The sequence below is a fragment of the Triturus cristatus genome, chromosome 3_2 (genome assembly GCF_964204655.1).
Source record: "Triturus cristatus chromosome 3_2, aTriCri1.1, whole genome shotgun sequence".
Lineage (NCBI taxonomy): Eukaryota > Metazoa > Chordata > Amphibia > Caudata > Salamandridae > Triturus > Triturus cristatus.
Window position 1 is genome coordinate 686,469,928 of NC_140584.1, and position 14,753 is coordinate 686,484,680.

Sequence of the window (14,753 nt, forward strand, 5' to 3'; positions counted from 1 at the left end):
TCCGACAGTTGAAATGATTGAGCTGGAGCATAAGGCAGGGAGTCATGTGCTGTAAAACTGAGGGGGGGCAGAGCTGAACAAGCCTTCTTGCCAGGGTGCGTGCTTGCCTGAAAGAAATGTAAATCTGCGCAACTGGTTAATCTGCAAATGTAAACGGTGCTTGGGAGTTGGTATTGCCTTTAATTGACGTAATCACATGAAGCTTCCTGATGACACAGATTTACTCTCTTTGAGGGGTATTGAAAGGGAGTTTCCAGCTGAGCTTTGAAGTGTGTTCTTTTAAAGGACAGTTATAAAAAAAATTACACTTCGTACAGTCTGGGTATTACTAAAATCTTTATTTTAGAAGCCTTTTTTTCCCCTTAAACCTTTTTGTGCATTTTGTATCAGCCTATCTTCTACTGTGTGCAGTGGCGTAACGATAATTGAGGGGGCCCCCCTACAAGGTACGTGGAGGGGCCCCCACCGGACTCTATCAGGAGCTCCCCTGCCGAAGTGCAGTGCTGAGGGGGCCCCCTGGAGGTTGGGCCCCCCCCGTGCTGGGGGGGGGGGGGATGCGGGGGGCCTATGTTATGCCCTTGACGGTGTGTGGTGCAAGTTTAAAATAATGACTTACATATTCACAGTACTTTCTGTCAGACTGAGACCCTGTAGCACTAAATATACACAAGTCACTATTCTCCACTGCTTCATCCAGGATTCAATTCTGTTGCTGTCTGGTTCCACACGCAGACACAATGCATTAACTAAAAGAGGCTTCATAATGTATGTAGTGCATTTCCCACTGATTAACTTCACTTGCATTTATCTTTCATTCAAGCTGTGTGTTATTTTATATGTAGTTAGTTGGAAAGAAAGTTTCTGAATATTGTGTCATTTCACCCTTCCTTCATTTGCACACAGCATCAGAGTTCCCGTGCTCCTTTAATGCCATTCGACCTCTGCTCATAGCCACGTAGTTCGCTTACAATATAAAAAATATTATAATTGTAATAATGGGGAATACTATTGTTGACGTGACTAGAATTTCAGAATTGTCGTTAGCCAAAATGTCTTGCAACATTAAAACCAAGTGGGAACATAGCACTGGCGATGACACACAGATAAGAAATGAGTAGTTAAGCAGGGGTCGTCGCAAGTAGAGATGAGCACAGAAGCCTTTGCTACACTAAAGCAGAACTGAAACACAGACAGACCTGCTGCCCAGGAATAAACCAGCAAGAAAGACAGTTATCACTACTCCGAGAACTAGTGAAATGGCTCGGCGATTCAAGGTTTGCTGCTGACATTAGTGTGGTCACAAATCCCTGCGCCTCTTCCTGAGGTAAACTGAGTGACATTGACGTGGGTAGAATTAAAAACCTCTATTTCCATTTTTTAAATAGTGGCAACACTGCAATATGCGGTGCTACATAAAACAACTGAACTTATTATTATCATTCGTAGTAGTAAATAGTAGAACGGAATCAGGTGTTGTAAATTTCAGCTGTACCTGGAGAGTAGGGCTAAGCAGGGAGGCTGAAAGAACCCGACATGGAGTCTAGGGCTTATTAAATTGAACTGAAATTCATATCGAACGTAACGAAACAAGATATATTCAGGTGGGGAGGCACTGTGCAAGAGAAGGGGGATTCGGACCGCAGTTCAAACAATAGCAAAGCAGGTATCTGGGTTACTGACTGTGCAGAGAGATGAGATTACTTGGTAGTAATGGAGCGCCAGAGATGCAAACATGTGGTTGTTAGTGCAAGGGAGGCACCTACCTGAAGCAGTAGCGCTTCAGCTGCACTGCGTCTCTTGTTTTCTTAGTCCCGTGTTTTCTCAGCATAGACACCTGCATAATGCGGCTTGCTGTTTACGTTTTGTCTGAATATTGTTACATGACTATCAGCTGTGTTGTGGTCCGGGAGATAATGTTACACAATTAATCTGTGATGAGTCACTGTGTGAGGCCGTCCATGGAAGTTTGGATGCAGTGTTTAATTTGAGCCGGTGGGGGCCACGGTACTTATTTATGGTACTGGTACTTATTTATCGCATCAGATGATTACCAAGTGCAAGAGCGGGAAAAGCACACAGAACGGAATGACGGCAAAACCGTCACAAAAGAAGGAAGCAGGACCCTGCAAGAGAGAGAAAAAGAGGCAGGGGGTGTCTTGTGGTGAATTAAAGAATATCAGCCTTGGTATTCGGCACGCCGACCTTTAATTGCCCCGTCCACTGGCTTCTGAGCAGAACTTCGGGCACTAGCCCTCCTTCTTGCACAAATTATACACTGGTTGGATGTTTGAAGTTTACAGATCAGCTCTGAGTTGGAGAGTGCATAGCGGGATTGCAGGTTAAAAGCAGGTTACAGGTCAGTTTATTCTTAAGAGGCCTTTATAAATGTATTCCCAGGGTAGAAGTTCTTGGGAATATATTTTGGGGAACATTGTTCATTGTAGACCATAAGAAAGGTCCGGGTGTCTGGAATCCAGGCCCAGATCAGTACCTCCACTCTTTCCTTTAGTGTGACACTGACAGGTGAGGCAGGGCCTTGCCTGCCAGTGGAAAGACGATGTACCAATAGGATCCCCAGAATGTGTGGAGAGGGTGAGGATTTCCCATATGATGGTGACTGAGAAGTCAGGAGATAAGACAGCCTGACTAAGAAGATTGAATTCAGTAAGGTAGAGACTTAAAAAGACCCTACTGTCATGAAGTGAGTACAGTGAGGGCAGGCTTCATTTTCCAGATGGCGAGAGGCAGAGGACGCTCCTTCTCGTAACCCCTCAGCCAAGACCTGGAACAAGCCCCCGAAACATCTCCGAACCTCACCCCTTCCTCATGGACTTCCAAAGAAACCTCAAGACATGGCTCTGCCAGACGAAACAGGCATGCTCTCCTCGCCTCCCCCCCCCCCACGCCCCGCAGGCCTGCCCTACTCAGCGCCTGGATACCCGCACAGGTAATTAGCCACGCTCTACGCATTCACATAACAGATCATACTCAGTGCAGTCATATGCCCTCTCAGACTGCAGCAATTCATGAGCAGCTACTTCCTGGGGTATGCAGAGGTGTCACAATGTTTATTTCCCAAAGTCAAGCCATAGCTCATGTATTGAAATTTGCACTGATAGGCAGGCTGCCCAAAAACCTGAACACAAGCACCAATTTGCCTAAACCAAGTTATTCAATGAAACGTTTAGGATGCACTCAGGTGTATGATGAAGACATTCCTACGCCTATATTTACGGCCCTAAATCTTCATTACCACTCGTATACAAAGAAGTGTTCCACAAAACAACTGCATGATTTTTTATGAAATAAATATGATGAGTTTTACGTTAATGTAAAACAACAAAATGGATTTCCTTTGGTCTGATCCTGACATTTATCATCTGTTGATGGCATCAGCTGACCAAACACCTTCCCTTTCTACAGGTAAGAAGAAACTGTATAGATTGTATTAACCAGTTAATATACTATTGGATTAAAACATTTTGCATATCAACACACTTAATTAAGCGTATCCACCTCCCAGAGATGCTAACTACTCTTTAAAGACGTTTGCTTTATACCTGTCATGTTTGTGTTCTGGTGAATGTCGTTGATAATAGCTTGATAGAAGAAAGTCTCTTTTGTAGCCTTCACAGATTGAAAGTTGAATCTCATAAAGTGTCACCCAGTTGGGTCTGTCCTGTCAGGGTGATTCTTCCGCCAGTTTATCAGTTATCCGCCAGGAGTTCCAGTGCTATTAATTGGGATGCAAGTATTGTTCATTAGTATGCATCTTAATTAAAACAGCCTCAGAAACCCTGGTGCAGTGAGATTCACCTGACTGTTCCAGTCTAGGTGGAAAGCAGCTTTCACCTGGGCTGGTCTCATTACCCATATGCCAGTCGATGCACAAGCATGATAAATATTGATCTATACGCTTAGTCTGAATCAGGAATATTGATATTTTTAGGTCTCGGCCTGACGTAAGCAGCGCATGCACTGCTCTCGTCTTACGAGGCTTCTTAGAATCGATACGATTCCAGAAGCCTCGTCCCAGCTCCGCCTTCAGTTTTGATTTGTGCGCATCGTTTAGTGTCACGAATTATGCCAAAGGCAGTGCAATGATTGCACCGAAGGCATGTCAATTCCTCCTTGTTGCCACTCTGTCTCCTTTAAGCCCCTGCCCACCGGGATTGGATCTCTTACCCGCGGCATCACACAGTAGGTTTATTATTCGCTTGCCGTACTTTTTTTTGAATGCTTGTTTGCTCTTGTGTTCTTTCATTTTCTATCGCCCCCTGTTCCCCTCAGCACTTTCAAACAAACCTAGGCTTGCGTAAAAACCTTTAAAAATAACCAGAACCTTGTGAGCAGCTTGGAAACACAGAGGCCGAGAGTAAAAGGACATTGGCACCCTAGAACATACATTTGCGCAGACTGATATTCTGATGAGCAGGCAGCATATGAACAGTATGATGGGATGAAACACACAAGCAAACATAGGGGGTGCTTGGGATAGAAGAAGTGACAGCGCGAGGAGCTCGCAGAACTAAGGAGGCCCTCAGTCCTAAGTGACTGAGGTGATGCAGCTCAGTGAGCGCTATGTGAAAATCATGCTCGGATCCTTGCAGTCGCACTCATTCATGCTCAGCAGACTCCGCCACTCGGCTATAGCACTGTATAATGAAAAGGCAGCCAGGCCGCTCACCCGGGCTGGAGGCCTGTTGTCCAAGGCAGCCCCTACTCCTCCTCCACCCCAGCAAGGAGGAGTGTCATCTGCTCCTTGCTGGGGTGGGGGAGACGAGAGCAGTTACTAATAATAATAATAATATTAATAACAGCAACACCATCTCCGCGGTTTACAATAACTAAATAATGAGAATTAGACCGATACAAATTATGCCACGAATAATAATAATAACTATTATTATTATTATTATGATTATTGCTGTTGGTATTGTTGTTATTGGTATTACTAATAATAATTATGATAATAAGAATAATAATATGAATAATAATGTTATCAGAAATAGTACCCGGTGGAGGAAGAAGAAAAGAAAGCGGGAGAGGAAGAAGAAGAGCAGGACCCGCCCTCCCCGGGTGTTTTCCTCGCCCTGCCTCGCTCCGGGTGTGTTTCTCAGGGTGGCAGTGCTGGCTGCAGATGGTGTTGCTTTCTGGGTCCCTCCTCGCTGCGAGAGGCCGCAGGGACATCTGAGGGGCTGAGATCGGGAAGGAGAGCAAATAAAAATGAACACAAGTCTCATTTTACGTCGCTGTTGTGCAGCACAGTAACAGCTAGATAATGGCGGGTGTTTATTTCAGCCCTTTCATCCCTGTGAGATCTATCCCATCTTTTTACCCTGCCTTTCTCGGAGCAGCCTCGGCGCACAGCTGGAGTCCGGCTTGGACTTTACGGCTCTCCCTTTGACTGTCTGTCACCTTTCTCCAGCCCGACAGTCCTTTGATGCCTGTATTGCCTTTCTGCTTTGTCTGACTCCACAGTGCAGTGCTGCCTCTGTGTAGTTGTGCATCACTGTAGAGTGCGACGCCTCAACACCCAGTAGCGGGTCCATTACACATATTTAAGGCACTTCTACTTTCCTGTTATTTTTTCATTCGGTAGTGCTGCTGAAACATAATTGCTTCTGTTCTGTCTACTGCACAGAACGTTTTACTACATCAGAAGACCACTGACTGGGAACAAATATATTGAGTAAAATATCACAGCCTTGGTATTTAAAAAAAATATATACAAAGTACCTTGGTGCATATTTCTATTGTAAATGCACATTGTGTCTCGGCGAAGACTGACGTTTTGGGTGGCGTGTAGTGAGCGAGATAGAACAGTCCTTTCAAAAACCATGACTGTCCAGGCAAATCAGGGGCGTCTGGTCTCCCTCTTTACCACATGTATGAAATAAACAAGCACTGGCAAAACACATATTTCTGAGTTTAACATTAGCAAAAAAAACAACTGATGAAAGGAATGCTGAACACATCAAACATCCACCCCCAGTCACAGATCTCGGTTTAATCTATTGTTTTTTAGCTCACCACGCCACCCCAGTTTGGACTCAATCATATGCAAGTCAGTCATGACCCTGCTCCCCATGGAAACAGTTCAGTTCCTTCCTGGACCGGAAACAAGCATCCTGGGAATGGTTTCAGGGAACCACCCCAGATCAGCCAGGCTAGCTTAAATCCAGTGGCACAGTGTGCACGGGACCCACGTCTGGGCATACCCTTCCCACTTTGGGCTACAAAAGCAACAAGCATTTGCAATGCAATAGGTCTCACCTTTGCGAGAGTTTGAGCTATTGGCATTGTAAATGACTATGCCTTTTATGTATGTGTTTTGAAAACCTGCAAGCGGTGTGTAAGCACACACTTTGTACTTCTAGTCGTTGCTTACGAGAAGCAAGGATGGCAGTAACTGCACCTCTTTTACTGCCAGCTATTAGTACAAAGTTCGTGTTTACAGACCTCTTACAGGTTTTCAAAACACATAAATGAAAGTTATTGTCATTTACAATAACATTAGCTCAAACTCTCACAAAGGTGAGACCTATTGCATTGCAAATGCTTGTTATTAAATGTGAACCCTTGTTGCTTCTATTCTTAGCACAATTGTGGAGCATAGGAAAACATCTGCCTTCATCAAACCTAGCTAACATCCAGGGCTTAATTTGAGCCAGGGGTCACCGGCACTCATTTTCGAGAACTAGCACTCATTTTTCTGCATCACTAGCATACAGGGAGAAGGCAGGAACCTGCAAGAGTGAGATAAAGTGGCAGGAGGTGTGTAGTACTGGACTGAATGAGGCCTCAGGCAAATTCAAGACTAAGCAGCCTTGTTATTGGGTGGGCTGACATTTAAGTGCACCAGCCGCGGGCGTTTGTGCAGAGCTATTGCCACCAACACTTATTCTTTTACAAATTAAGCACTGCTATCATCTCAACCAAACATTATTCTGCCCTCTGTGCTATGTAGTACTACAAAAGGTATTTTGGTCACATTCACGAGCAGCAGTTAGCCCGTAAGCAATGTTATTCATATCTAGGTGGCATTCGACTTGCTAAATCGTGAAAGTGCAGTGTCTGAGATACTGGTGGTGAGCAAACATCAATAAATGCAACTTCTTTCATTTTCTTTTATTTAGGTGCTGACATACGAACATTTGAAAACATTGCTCAAAAGAGTGGCTCACCTGCAAATTTTCTGGAGGATCTAAATAGCACAGCTGAAAAAAGTGAGAAACCTGTGGTTGCTGCTATTGAAGGGGTCGCTCTCGGAGGTGGTCTGGAGCTGGCTCTTGGTTGTCATTACAGGGTAGCACATGTGAAGGTATCTTAATTTCTTTTTTAATATTTATCTGCTTTTATGTTCCCCCATTTTAAAATGGTCTACAACGTGTTGCTGTTATCTACTACTGCATAAAGGCACCCATGACAAAATACTGGCCCTGACATACTTAGGTAGATTTTTAAAATAATGGTCACCTTTAATATATGAATGGCATAAACTGCAAATTCCTGGCACTGGCACATTTCACTTTTGATATAAGGGGGCAGCCATGACGAAATGCTGGCGTTTGCACACTGGAAATGATTTGTTAAATATAAGGGTACCCATAACACATTTTGAAAAAAAATGGAGAATGTCAGGTTTCATTAGCTTGGCACACCATGAAATGATATGAATATTTAATGAGGGCTCTTTCAGTGCTTTTTTTTTTTTTTAAATTTTGTTTAATTAGAAACCGTTATTACACAATAAAATACATACAAGGCCCTACAACCACCAAGGCCGGCCGCTATATAGAGCCCGAGGGCTCGCAATGCGATGCCACACATTCAAATGAACCAGAGGCAAAGCTCCCGGCAGTTCGTGAGCACATGTAACAGGCCGTGGCCATAGGCCAGGAGCAATCGGAAAAAACAGTTTCAATTTCTATTAAATACAAAACACACTCAAGGCAATGAGAGTCCGAAATAACAGCGTGCTCTTCCCAGGACGGGGAACAACGTACAGTGTCCAAAGCAGTTCTTGACTGGAAGCGGCAGTGGGGGGCAACGGGAAGACAAAGCATGGAACACACCTCACACAATCCCGCAGAATGCGTGGCTAGGGGGACAAAGCAATATCGAACTCTAATGGCAGAGGGGGGGTGCAGATACGTCCACGATATAAATTCCATGGACCCCATACCTTAGTCCATTTCCCTGGCTTGCCTCTCGCCACATACACCGTCTTTTCCCTAAACATACACCAGTCCATATTCTCCTTCCATACCTCGATCGTGGGCGGCCTCGGGGAGCCCCACAGCTGTGCAATGTTACGCTTAGCCACCATGTACCCCAAAGTCACCCACTGCGTCTGTGCCGCATTATAATCATTCGGTTCCCAGACATTCAACAAACACCTCCTAGCCTCTGGCAACAGAGCAACGTGCGTGACCTCCTCCATTACGGTGTGGATACCGTTCCAAAATCGCACAACCTCCGAACATTCCCATAAGATATGAAGAAAGGTACCCGGCAGGCCACATCCACGCTTACACAGTCCATCCCTCGAGTAACCCATACGCAGCAAACCGGGCCCCGTGACGTACACTCTATGAAGGATCTTCAGCTGTACGAATCGTAAGCGGGCCGGGATCGCCACCTCTTTCGGGGAGGCCACCGCCGATACCCAGTCCTCATCGTCCAGTTCCAAGCCATCGCCCATCCATGCCTCCCGCAGACGGAGCAGCAAGTCCGTGCGATCATTAATGAGTTTTTTATAAATCAGAGAAATAGTGCTGTCGGGCACGTAGCCATTCAACACTCTATCCTCCAGTGGGGAGTACTCGGGGATAGCAGCAACGTCCGGAAAAACCGAACACAGCGCATGGTAGACTTGTGCATACCGGAAGTACTCTCTATCATTTAATTTGTATTCAGTTTTAAGCATTTCAAACGTTTTGAAAGACCCCTTCGCCCAAAGATCACCCACCTTACATATACCAATCATATCCCATTTCTCAAAACCTTTCGATCTCCACAAACAGCCCAGCCGCCCGGAGGCATACAACGGCGTCGCCCGAGTCAAGCGATCCCTCCGCCCCATCGCCGCACTCGCCGCGTGCCACACACATACCGCAACCTGCGTGGGTCCCGTCAACCGCGTATCCGGGGTCAGAGTACAGCGCCCTATTATAATCCCCACCCGGGAGCAGAAATTTATCCATCTCGAAGGCCGGATTCAAGGCAGGACCGTATATCCCGTGGTTCACCGCCGCCAACTGAGACGCCCAATAGTTTCGTTTAATATCGGGGAGGGCGACCCCCCCATCGTACCAAGGGAGCGTCAACTTGGCGAGAGCGATCCGCGGCCGCCCGTCCCAAAACAGTTGGCGCTGAAGACCCTCCACCTCCCGGAAATACCGGGCTGGCACGACATCCAGCGTATTTTGCAAAGCATACAAAATGCGAGGTAGCAACATCATTTTAAACAATGCCGCTCGTCCGAGCGGCGAGAGCGGAAGTCACCGCCACCTCGCGACGTCGGCCTTCAATCGCTGGAGGGGAGGGAGAATGTTTCGCTCATAGCGGACCGCGGGATCCAGAGAGATAAAGATTCCCAAATATTTGTACCCCAGGGTAGCAATCTGGATAGGGCAATCCCGTGGCAGAAGGGGGGCCTCACCCGAGAGGACGTAAACACACGACTTGGCCCAGTTGATGACCAGGCCAGAGTTGCGACCAAAGGAATTCAGTACGTTCACCAATACAATTAGCGACTGTCGGGGAGAGGTGAGATACAGAAGGATGTCATCCGCGTAAAGGGAGACACGGTCTTCAAACTCCGGCGTCCATCTAATGCCTCGCAGCGACGGCTCCCAACGCAACCAGGCGGCGAGAGGCTCCAAAGAAAGTGCAAAGAGAAGGGGTGATAACGGACATCCCTGCCGCGTACCTCTCCCCAGTGCGAAGGGAGCCGACACCCTACCATTCACCACCACCTGAGCCAGTGGGTCAGCATATAGTAATTTTACCCAACCAATAAACTCGGGGCCGAACCCAAATTTCGCCAACACGGCCCAAATATACGGCCACTTCAAAGTGTCGAACGCCATAGTAGCATCTAAAGATGCCAAGATGGCCGGCTCACATATAAATTCCGCTCTAGCAAGCACGCCGTGCAACCGCCTCAAATTTAGAGCGGTATTCCGATGGGGTATAAAACCGGACTGATCCTGATGAATCAAGTCGCCCACGACCCGAACCAGTCGATTAGCCAATACCTTAGCCAGAATTTTGGGTTCTGCGTTCAACAGCGAAATGGGCCTATAGGAGGCGCAGCGATCTCGCGGCTTCCCCTCTTTGTGTATCACAACTATGTTGGCGAGGCGTTGGTCAGGGGGGAGGAAGCCCGCCGCACGTGCCGCGAAAAACATGTCCCGAAGATACGGCGCTATCTTATCGGGACGCAACTTATATAGTTCGATGGGAAGACCATTAGGACCCACAGCCTTACCCGATGCGATCGCGCGAGTGGCCAGAGCGATCTCATCTGACGACAACTTCGCCTCCATCAATACTGCATCAGCCTCCGATAGGGTTGGCAATGCAATGTCTCTAAGCAACAGATGAGAATCCTCCTCCGAATGCACAGAAACCGGAGAGTATACCCCGCGGAAATAATCCGCGAAGCAGTCAACGATCTCCACCGGGTCAGTCACACGCACTCCATCCATTCTCTCCACAACGGGCACCACCCTGCTTGCTCTCTTCTTCTTATCCAACCAAGCAATCAACTTTCCGGCCTTATCCCCCACATCATACAGTCGTCCTTGCTGCTCTCTACTCATCCCTTTAGCGGCTTCCGTGACTAGCGCTTTATAATCTGATTGTTTGAGGCTAAGAACATGCAATTTCTCATCAGTAACTCCCCGCTCCAAGTCCTCCTCCATTTCAGCTATTTCAGTTTCCAGGCGCCCCACCTCTGCTCTCTCGCACCTCTTAGCATGGGAGATAAGGGACAAGGCCTGCCCCCTGATCACCACTTTATAAGCCTCCCATAGGGAGACGGCCGACGACACCGACCCCACGTTATCATTGAAGTAGTGATCAGTGGACTTGACCAGTTCCGCGCGGATCTTAGGGTTATGTAGATACCAGGGGCTAATGGGTGCCACTCTCCCCTCTGCCCCAGGGACAACCTTCAGTTTCAACCATATAGGGGAATGGTCAGAAATACCTCGGGCTAAATGACGCACCTCCCCAATCATCCCAGCTTGGATCGCTGGCATAAGCATGTAATCAAGTCTCGAGAGACTCCCATGGGCCCCCGAGTGAAAGGTATATTGCGCCTGTCCCGGGTGCATCAATCTCCAGCAATCTACAAGTCCCAAAGTGTCCAAAAAGCCACCCAACCAGGCCTGAGCCCTAGGGAGATCCCTGGGGGGGTGACGATCCTCCAACCCGGAGACAACAGCATTAAAGTCACCCCCCAACACCAGAACCCCCCCAGGGAGTCCCAGGACCAAACGCCCCAAATCAGCAAATGTAGCCGTCTGTAACCCCGGAGGCACATACACAGCCACGAGCGAAACAGTCCTACCCTCCCATCTCCCCACCAGTGCCACATAGCGCCCCCTATCATCGTGAAGCACCTCGTCCACCTCCAATGGGAGAGAGGCCCTAACCAAAATGCCCACTCCCCTAGAGCCAGAAGTGAAACCAGAGTGAGCGGCAAGGCGATAGCCCCTCCGATTTAGGGCATGGAAGGAGTTCCAAATCAAATGTGTCTCCTGCAGGAAAACAATGTCGGGCGAAATCCGTTTAAAAAACTGCAACACCACCCCGCGCTTGATCCTGTCCCCCAGTCCATTCACATTCCACGAAAGGATTCTCAATCCCCTACCCCCCATCCCACTCCCGTGCATGATACCCACATCCCGGAAAGCACGACCCGGATAAGTCAGCAAAGAACTTCACATTGCCTTGCGAAACAAACAAACAATCCCCAACAACCCCCCTCCCCCACAATCCCCAAACCACAACTCCCCCCTCCCTGCACCCCTGCTTGAGCCCAAACAGCCCCCCCAACTCGCAGTGTGCCTGTCGCCCTAACATATATCACAAAAAGAACCCCAGAAGGAGGAAAGGACCCCAATAAGCTCCCCACAACCCCCAGGCATTTGGAGGGCATATTGTGCCAAACTAGGGTCCAGTAGAGCCAAGGTACAAAACGTCACCAGTCCAGTCCATCACCAGGAACCAAGTTCTAGTCCTGCTCCACCAAATCCTGTCCGCTCTCCGCCATCCGACTGTCTCCGTCCTGTCCCCGAGGCAGGGCATCCAACCAGTCTCCAACCGCCTCCGGCCGGTCGAAAAAGTGGGAGCGACCCTGGAACTCAACCCGCAGCCTCGCCGGGAATAACATAGCATATTTCAGCTCCATGTCCCTCAAGCGCCGTTTGACACCCAAAAATCCCAGCCGTTGTTTCTGGACCGCTTGCGTGAAGTCCGGGTAAAAGCTGACATTAGAGTTCTCAAACTTCAGCGGCCCGGCCACCCTCGACGCCTGAAGGATAGCATCCCTATCCCGAAAGTTAAAGAGTCGGGCGATTATGGGCCGCGGGGGGGCACCCACCCTGGGCGCACCACCCGGAATCCTGTGGGCCCGCTCCACCGCAAAGAACTTAATCAGTCCCTTGGGCGCGAGACGATTGGTCACCAGATCCTCCACAAAAAGATCCGCAGCAGATTCCTCCGATCTTTCCGGCACTCCAATGACACGAACATTGTTCCGTCTAGCCCTGCTTTCGGAGTCCTCAAGCCGACGGTCCGTCAGGTCACTGGCTAGCCGCAACCTACGGACCTCCGTCTGCAGGGCGGCCACGTCCACAGTTAGGCTCGACGCCGCTTGACTCACGGAGTCGACCCGCTCGTTAGTTTTGGACAGGTCTGCCCTGACCTAATTCACATCGATCAGGACCGCGTCCAGTTTATGAGCCAGGGTATCAACCTGCTGACCCACAGCGGTCTTCATCTCCTCAATGGCGCCCATGACGTCCAGCAGAGTCAATTCTGACGATGGGCCTGAGACCTCCTTAGACCTCTCAGGCGATTTATGCGAGCCACCAGGGGATCCCGCTGCCTGCGCATATCGATCCATGTTATTGACCTGGGTATAGGCACCCCTCCGGGTTGACTTGGGTTTCGACTTGTCTCTGTCTAGTCTCGCCGCCATCGTCCGGAGGCCACCAAGGCTGGCACCCGCCCGCACCAGGAAAAAGGGACCAGGTAGCTAATTCAATTGAACACAGCCGTCGCCGACAGTAAGCCCATGTATAGTCCGAGAGTCAGGCCAGACACTCCGCCGTCCGTGCCCCTCTGAAACACCAAAGTCTCTCAGCCGATATCAGAGAACAAGCTTGAAAACGAAAGTGAAAGTGCGGGGTCCGTGGCAGGTCAAGCCCAGCCAGCCGCTGTTGTTCACTTCGTACCCGGGCACTTCACCAGCTCGAGATCGGGACCAAGGCAAGAGCAGGCCGCAAACTTCAGAGTGCAACCATTCCGGTTCCCGGCGTCCGATCTGAACTTGGAAAACGGGTGGCACCTCAGCGCAAGTTCATCTGCAAAAGCCCGTCAAATAAACCAGGATTAAGTCAGGATAGACGTGGGAGGTTGCGGAGGCCCTCGAGAGCCGTAAGCCTACGCGGCCATCTTGGTTGCGCGCTAGGCTCCTCCGCTCTTTCAGTGCTTAATGCATTTTAGGAAATTTATGTGAAAAGTGTGCTGTAACATGCACTATTTCACATCATGCTTGTAAATTTTATCTTGTGTGAGAACCCCCCCCGTAGAAAAGGTCAGTCTTACTTGCTTTGCTCGCAAACTACAGTTCACGGCAATTATTATGCCCTAGAATTTTCAAAGATCAGGTCAGCACCGTAGTATAGGTGGTATCTAAAATAGACATTTGCCTGTGTTATGTTGTTATACGAATCATGCAGTTAATATGGAACTTCAGCGATGTCAATTGTTTTGATGTTAAGGTCATGTGACATGCCTTTCTAGTAACAAATTCGGCTCAAGTGTCCTATGATGTCACTTTCTGTGATGTCATCAAGGTTAAAGGGTATGTATTGTCCCTTCCGTTATCCCTGGCATTTCAGTGAATCCACGTCCATGAGCATATGTTTTACCGGTTTGTCCTTCTTAGCTGTGGTGTTAGACATCTTAAAATGCGATTTTTTTTTTTTTTTAAGCAGGCATGCTTATTTTGTGTGCCAGTGAAACCATGTCCACGACCCAGTGTTGAGGAGCTTGTTTTAATTTGTGTGATTGCTAATGCTCCAGTGCCCCTCCTAATATGAGTGGCCTCCTAATGAAGGATTTTAGGGTGGGGCTTTACGGTGTTAGTTTTACCTTTGAGTCTAATTGTTTGGGTCTTGTGGAAGTTGTCCTTTTCTTTGTCCAATTCACACTCTCAGTATGCTATTTAGCTTAGACATTGTTTTTAGTAGGGGTGGAGGGATTGTATTGTTGACATGCCCAGGCCATTCACCTGTCAGGGCATCAGGTGAGCCATGCTACTTTCGGATTTGCTCAGTATATATTAACTCTTATTTTCAAACTCACACTGTGTGTGCTTATCTTTATATCCAGACATGCTGTCCCTCTGGTATGTGCATTACTGCAGTTGTTCTGCACTCTTTGAAAGAGAGAGAGGGGTGTATTCCTGACCTCGAGGAGATGAAACCTCAATGTATACTCTGCAGATG

At 48.3% G+C, this 14,753-nt stretch overlaps 1 protein-coding gene across 1 annotated transcript in view; it reads left to right on the forward strand.

Moving 5' to 3' along the window:
* EHHADH (enoyl-CoA hydratase and 3-hydroxyacyl CoA dehydrogenase) overlaps positions 1–14,753 on the forward strand; it is a 246,494-nt gene that overhangs the window by 58,170 nt on the left and 173,571 nt on the right. Inside the window, exon 3 of the mRNA XM_085648734.1 lies at positions 7,140–7,324. Within this exon, the coding sequence (XP_085504860.1) occupies positions 7,140–7,324 (185 nt within the window). The remainder of the gene's footprint in view (positions 1–7,139; positions 7,325–14,753) is intronic.